General features: G+C 46.0%; 1 protein-coding gene across 2 annotated transcripts; it reads left to right on the top strand.

The window, feature by feature from the left end:
- Positions 1–883: 883 nt before the first annotated feature.
- On the top strand, positions 884–6770 carry LOC140627585 (melanoma-associated antigen B5-like). 2 transcript variants are annotated; one of them, XM_072815995.1, is made up of 2 exons: positions 884–1012; positions 3030–6770. In XM_072815995.1, the coding sequence occupies exon 2, from the start codon at positions 3091–3093 to the stop codon at positions 4150–4152; it is 1062 nt and encodes a 353-aa protein (XP_072672096.1). In that variant the 5' UTR covers positions 884–1012; positions 3030–3090; the 3' UTR covers positions 4153–6770. The 2 variants fall into 2 exon arrangements, with proteins under 2 accessions (XP_072672096.1, XP_072672097.1); XM_072815996.1 differs by having other exon boundaries at positions 906–1012; positions 2685–6770.
- Positions 6771–6990: the final 220 nt, after the last annotated feature.

Raw genomic sequence — 6990 nt, 5'->3', positions numbered from 1 at the left:
CAAGGTGGTAAATGTCAGAGCTAGACCAAAGCCCTGATGTGAATCCATCCAGGGCATACACTGGCCTACCACTCCCACCCTGAAGTCAACCTTGTGAACGTGTATTCACTTTGTCACTACTCCAAAATATATCTCAGCCAATTAGGTAAAAAAAAAAAAAAAAAAAAAGGAATATATGACCGGAGCAATAAAAATATCAAAATAAATAAGAGGTATGAATGATGACAGGAAGATATAATATCTGCTAACAATATGTAGTGTTGTTTAACTTCCAAAGATAGCAGCCTAAAAGAAAAAGAAAAAGAAAAAGAAAAAGAAAAAGATGTCAGTCTCATGAAATTATGTGGCTCCGTCTTTTCCCATGGTAAGTATTTTAGAACAGAAGTTACCGAAGATGCCAAGTCTGGGTAGTAAAGAGAAGGGATATATGGGCGGGTTTTTTTTTTTACAGATATTCCATAGGCCAAGCTAAGACCTTCCCCGTGTCATATCACTCCTGGGACACAGACTCATCTGTACGATTTGCACTAGAGAGACGACTCAAGGGCTTGGCGGGCTGTGGCCCTGCTCTGGAAGCCTTTCGTTAGAGACAGGAGCCCAGATGGGAACTATGAGTGGAGGCTGACCCCAGCAACATACAGTCACCTGGGCAGTCATGCAGCGACCCCCCCCCCCCCCACTCTTCCGTCTATGCTGTCGGAGTGACATCTCCACAAGAAAGTTCTCAAGGATGGGAGGGAGGGCATCGCAAGGAGGGGGGGTGGAAGAGCCCAAGGTCATAGATGAGGGCCAAGGGACAGTCCTGTATGAAACTGAGTGTGCTCTCCACCCCAGAACAGAGGGGGCACCAGAGATCCCACCCCTGCTGCCAGCCTTGAGAGGCCCTGTCGTTGGTGACAGGAAGAACAGCCTCACTTCCTCTTGGGATGCCTGAGGAGGTGCGTGACTTTGCTTCGGCAGCTGCCTTGGGCCTGGCGAGTGAGGAATCTTTCAGACCCGAGCACAAGTCAAGGTGAGGAACCTGACTAAAAAATACCAGAATGCCCTCGCCCCCCAAAAGTGCCATCCCCACCTCATGCCACCCCATCCCTCATGTCCCCATTCCCCGCCCCCACTCCTCTGAGGCGAACCTCCCATTTTGATATGTTCCACTATTCCCTACCCCCAGCCCCCTCTCCTCTGAGCCGAACCCCCATCTTGATATGTTCCACCATTGCCTACCCCCCATTCCCTGCCCTCACTCCTCTGAGGCGAACCTCCCATTTTGATATGTTCCTCCATTCCCTACCCCCCAACCCCCTCTCCCACCCCCACTCCCCAGCCCTAAACCCCCTCTCCACTCCCTACCCCCGAGCCCCCCCTCCCCCTCTTCGAACCTCCCACTCCCCACCCCCCAGCCTCTACCACCCTCTCGCGCCCTCCTTTCCCCAGCCCCCATCTCCCTTCCTCCCTACTCCCCCGGCCCCACCCCCTCCTCTCCACTCCCTAACCCCCCAGCCTCCACCGCCTCCGTGTCCCCCGCTCACTACCCCTCAGCCTCCACCCCCCAGTCCTCCCGCCCCACAGCAGAGGAGTCAGGCTGAGGTAGATTTCTGCCTGGAGGGTCACAAGAAGGTGCGGGCTTTGGTGGGAGCTGCCAGTTCACCAGCGGGAATGGGGAAGTTGGGGGAGTAGGGGGTTCCATTCTGACTAGAGGCTCCCGGGGGAACCAAGCGTGGCGGTCAGGTGGGCGTGAGGCTTCCTTCAATATTTGAAGGATCAGGAAGCTGAAAGCCTTGATCTCGGGAAGGCCATCATATCTTGAAGGAAATCAAGGCTGCAGAACTCCGAGTTGAGATCTGAGGGGATCAACAATTCTACAACATGGAGGTGGCATAGAACTTACAGCAGCCAACAATCCTGGGGCGCCCTGGGGCAGGGGCACAGGCACATAAGGTCAAGCCTTTCTTATCTTCAAAACAGAACCAAATCCAGCCTTCCTGGCCACTGCATCTTCCCCAGCCTTATCTCTTTCCCTCCTAGTTGAGCTTCTTACTGGATTTATATGCACTCTTATAGCTTCTCTACTGCCCCCCCCCCACCATTATCTCCTCAATCTCCAGTGATGTGGTATCTGCTGCCTACCAGCCCTTCTTGAGACCACCAGTCAAGGTCATCAGAGGGCCCCTAGCTAGCAAACTGAACCAGCCCCTTCTGTGTCCTGTTCAGCAAGGAGAATGAAGCATCCACCCCTACCCCTTGGTTTCTGGTTTCTCCCATATGCGTGCACACATAACCTTCCTTTTTTTATCTGCTCCTTGCTTTTCAATGAGCAGGGGACAAGGGAAAGATGGAGGGGACCACTGAACATAAAAAGATAACAAAAAATCAGATCCCCATATTTGCATTCAGCACTTGCAGGTTCAGGGCAGGGTGGTCAGGCCAAGCCTTACTCTCATTTATTTATATTAAATCTCAGAGACAAGAGATCTTTAGTGTGATGGTACAGCCACCAGTGAGCAGGAGGGAGGTGTACCAGGCACTAGCTAGAGACCAAGTGAGCACCCTGAATGAGAACTAAGGGCCAAAACAGCTCATGAAGGAGAGAGCTCCACGTAGATCTCAGGCGGATGCCCCTGACAGGGACAGGGAGTAAGGAACTACTACTTTACTTATTCCTCTGGGGTCTCTGGCTTTGGTTTGAGGTATCGACTTCACAGCAGTAGAATAGAGGAGGCCCAGGACCTGCCGAGGGTTGAGAAGATGATCCTGAAGTTAAACAGAGAAGACTCCTCCACGAGCCCAGAACAGAAGTTCCCCACTGGCAGCCTCTGATGTCACCCCAGTATACCCCAGGCGGGGCTGGCAGACAGCAGTGAAAGGTCCCCTTCCTCTACAGGGTTCTCAGAGGACAGCCTGATTAGAACAGGAACCTTGTGGGTCCACGGAGCAGTGCCCTCGAGTAAACCCGCAGAAGCAGCCTCAGTTAAAGCCAACGTAGAAACTCCCTACCGAAGGTGCTTACATCATCTCATTCTCTTTCCTCCAAGTGCTCACATCTCCTGATCTCCTGTTCATACACCTGCCTGCTGCTTGTCACCATAGTGCATCATGCCTCGGAGTCAGAAGAGTAAGCTCCAGGCTTCTGAGAAACGCCGCCAGGCTCAAGCTGAGGCTCAGGCTGGTGAGAATGCTCAGGCCACAGCAGCAGTAGAAAAGGAGTCCACTCCCTCCTTTCCTCCTCAGTACGAAGATACTGCCCAGATTCTGCCTCCTGTTAGGGCAAGTAGCACTTCCCAGTGGTATCGAAGAGCACAAGCCACCACCTTTACTTCTGTAGGTGCTTCTTGGGCTAGATCTGATGCAGAGTACAACAACCAAGATTATGATAGAGCAAATGCCTACGAGGCCGCCTACTACACTGAGAACGTAGGTGAAGATTCTTTGACCAGGAAGCCTGGCCTGCTGGAGCAGTTCCTTCTGTACAAGTATAAAATGAAGCAACCCATTTTGAAGGAAGACATGCTGAAGATTATCGGCCATCATTATGAAGACCAATTTCCTGAGATCCTCAAGAAAGCCTCTGAGCGCATTGAGATTGTCTTCGCAGTCGACCTGAAGGAAATTGACTCAACCAGACAATCGTATGACCTTATCAGCAAACTCAAACTCCCCAACAACGGGAGGGTGCGTGCTGGCAGGGGGTTACCCAAGACCGGTCTGCTGATGAATATCCTGGGAATGATCTTCATGAAGGGCAACTGCGCTGCTGAGGAAGACATCTGGAAGTTCCTGGGTATGATGCAAGTATATGCCGGGAGGAAGCACTTCATCTACGGAGAGCCCAGGAAGCTCATCACCAAAGACTTGGTGAGGCTGCAGTACCTAGAATACCGCCAGGTGTCTAACAGTGATCCTCCACGCTATGAGCTACTGTGGGGTCCGAAAGCTCAAGCTGAAACCAGCAAGATGCAAGTCCTCGAATTTCTGGCAAAAGTCAACGATACCATCCCCAGTGCTTTCCCATCTTATTATGAAGAAGCTCTGCGAGATGAGGAGGCCAGAGCTAGCGCTATTGCCAAAGTCATTGCATCTTCCAGGGCTATGCCCTGGAATATCTTTCCACCCTTAGTGAAACCTGAGTTTTGTTATTATCTAGATAAGAAAATATAACATCACAATAGGAATTATATTATTAGCAATATGAAAGAATCTCATGATAAAATAGTAAGAATAATGGAATGGAAAAAAATTAAACATGATTAATTCAGTTTTATTTGTTCATTTAGTCTTTAGTTTTACAAAATTAAAGGATTTATTCTTCGATTTTGTTAATTTGTTCAAGAAAGAAATTAAATCTCAAGAAACTGTAGTTTATGTTTACTGGTTGTTTGTCACAGTGAATATCTGCTCATGGGTAGGCTCAGTGTTAGTACTTCAGATGCAAATATAAAGGAAATCCAGCCTTTACTCAGAATTTGAGAGCCTGTGAGCTCCACTCAGACAAGTGAGCATTGAAATAACCTCTGTGGCCCACAGGTCGAGTCAAAGGAATGAGTGAGGAGGAGGGTCATCTTTTTGAGATAATTATGTGGAAATTTCCTGAGCCATGCAGTTTGGGACTTTAGGAACCTGCCAGGCCTCAGTGGGATGTAATTCTCATTTACAGTGTGTGGTGGACTAGCTGAGATTGTGGAATCGGTGGGTAGAGGCCAGAACCCCTCAACGGTATACTTGAGAACTGTGAGACATCACCCTGTGTTAGTCTGTCTGGCCGCTATAACAACATACCATGGATCCGACGACGTAAACAACAGACATTTTCACAGTTAAGGAGGCTGGGAAGTTTACAAACAAGGTGCCAGCAGACTCGATTTCTTGTGAGAGGCCTTTTCCTACCTTACAGATGGCCACCTTCTCCATGTGTCCTCACATAGTACAGGGAGAAAGTTCTGGTTTCTTTTGCTCTTAGGAGAACACTAATCACATCATGAGTATGCTATCCTCATGACCTCATCTAAACCAAATTATCTCCCAAAGATTCTACCTCCAATTACCTTCACACTAGGTGTTAGGGCTTCAACATAGGCATTTGGTGAAAAGGGACAAAAGCAGTCAGTCTTTATAACAAAACTGGTGCTAGGAGTTACTGTGGGATTGTGGGTCAACCAAAGAGAAATCATCACCTGGGATAGGAAAGGAAGGTGTCCTTTGTTCCTATTCCAGTGCAGATGAATGCAGCATGCAAATTAGATGATCTATACATGACATCCTTGTGGACTTTCTCAGAAATAAGGGTGATACCCCCTTCAGGCAAGATGCCACAGTGCCGGCACTGCTTGCCCCAAGCTGGGAGAGCCAGAGCCTGCTTCATTAAAAGGGTGTTTTAATTAGATTATCTTGGATGTAATTTGGCAAACTCTGAGCAAGGGCTGGCTTTTGATGAGGGTGTATTGAATGTTAACAGAGGTCATTTGATTGGAAGGGCACCTGGAAGGGATGGGAGGACTTGTACCTTGACACCAATTCTAGGAACTTGAGTTACAACCAGCTGAGAAAGAAAACTCCATGCCTAAATTAAATGAAGATGTTCTAATGGGGAAAATTTACTTACTTTTACTAGCTAGGATAATTTTTTTTTTTTTTTTGGTTGATTTGGTGTTCTTTATCCAAGAATACCACATATTCTCTGACACTTCCTGGAAAAAAAACATCAAAGGAGGTGGGTAGTATCATTTGGGATCAAAATAATATTAATTGCTACTCTTTAAATATTGGGTAATATTTTCCAGTCATCTTGTCATGTGGTTACATATATACATTCCAAATAATGGAGCTTATCAAACTCACTTGGTGATGAAGAACTTGCAATTTTTTTCAAGTTCACAAGAATGGTCACTAGCAGAGCTGGGACTAGACCTCTGGTTTGAATTTGCCTAAAGGTAACATGGTTCTCCTCTCAACCCAAGGCCAACCTACTGTCTCTTAATTTATTTATACACTCCCTATTCCAAATATATCTCAGGCAGTACAAAGGCACTTGAAACCAAAATACTAAAAGCAGGCCTATTGAAGGGAAGGTAGATATGAAAATAAATAATAATTTGGGGATTGTCTTTGAGTTTCCTTTTCCTAGGATCCTACTGAGAGCTAACTCTGCCCTGGACCTGGTATTTTGTCCGGTTCCAGCACCTTCCATTATTACAGAGCCCTTCATTTGTGACTTCCCCAGGATGCCCTCCCAACTCTGGAAACTGACCTGCTGACAAGTCCTTCCTTATGGCCTCCTCTGATAGCTGCACTGTCTTCTTAGTGGAGCTGAAAACCTGTATCACCTCCTTTTGTCTGAACTTAGAGCATTTCAAGTCTCTAATGGTCACTTGCTTCACCATGGATATATATCATCTTTATATACCTGTTTATGTGGTAGTATGGAGATCTTGATTTTCCTCTCTCTCAGCACACCTGAGACTGACTTCAAATGTTAAACCTTTTAATAAATGGTTTAAATACCTTCTGAATATAAATTTATGAATCATTTTCTTCATACATTTGTTAACATGTATCAAGTTTACAAGTAGGAGTTTTTATATTTTGTGAATCAAATTGGAAAATCTTCCCAATTATTTTGAATCCAGAATAGGACAGGCATTGGTATTACTTTGGAAATATAAAATAACTCAGTAATAAAATTATTTGGGTCAATAAAAAGAGCAGAATAAAGTAAAAGATTATCAATTCCCATCTTATCTCGTTTAGCCTATTGTTCAGTAAAATTTAATAACACATACCTGGATTTGCTCAGTTTACTTAAGCATTTATAAGAAATTAAATCTTAATAAGTTGGAAAATATGCTCACTGGCTCATTTATTCCCTTAATATTAATCAAGCATCTACTTTTGGAAATACACTGTGCTACTGCTGGAGATGTCATGATTTTTGGGGGGGAGATGTCTAGGAGTAGATATAAATAAATAAAAAATCTTTAAAAAAATCTTAGATATAAAAAA

Source organism: Canis lupus, chromosome X (genome assembly GCF_048164855.1).
Source record: "Canis lupus baileyi chromosome X, mCanLup2.hap1, whole genome shotgun sequence".
NCBI classification, from domain to species: Eukaryota; Metazoa; Chordata; class Mammalia; order Carnivora; family Canidae; genus Canis; species Canis lupus.
Note: the sequence above shows the minus strand (reverse complement) of the source record. Positions and strands in the feature narration are given on the sequence as shown.

What these genes read in the sequence shown, in the direction of transcription:
- LOC140627585 (XM_072815995.1), top strand. Translation starts at nt 3,091, where the DNA reads ATGCCTCGGAGTCAGAAGAGTAAGCTCCAGGCTTCTGAGAAACGCCGC.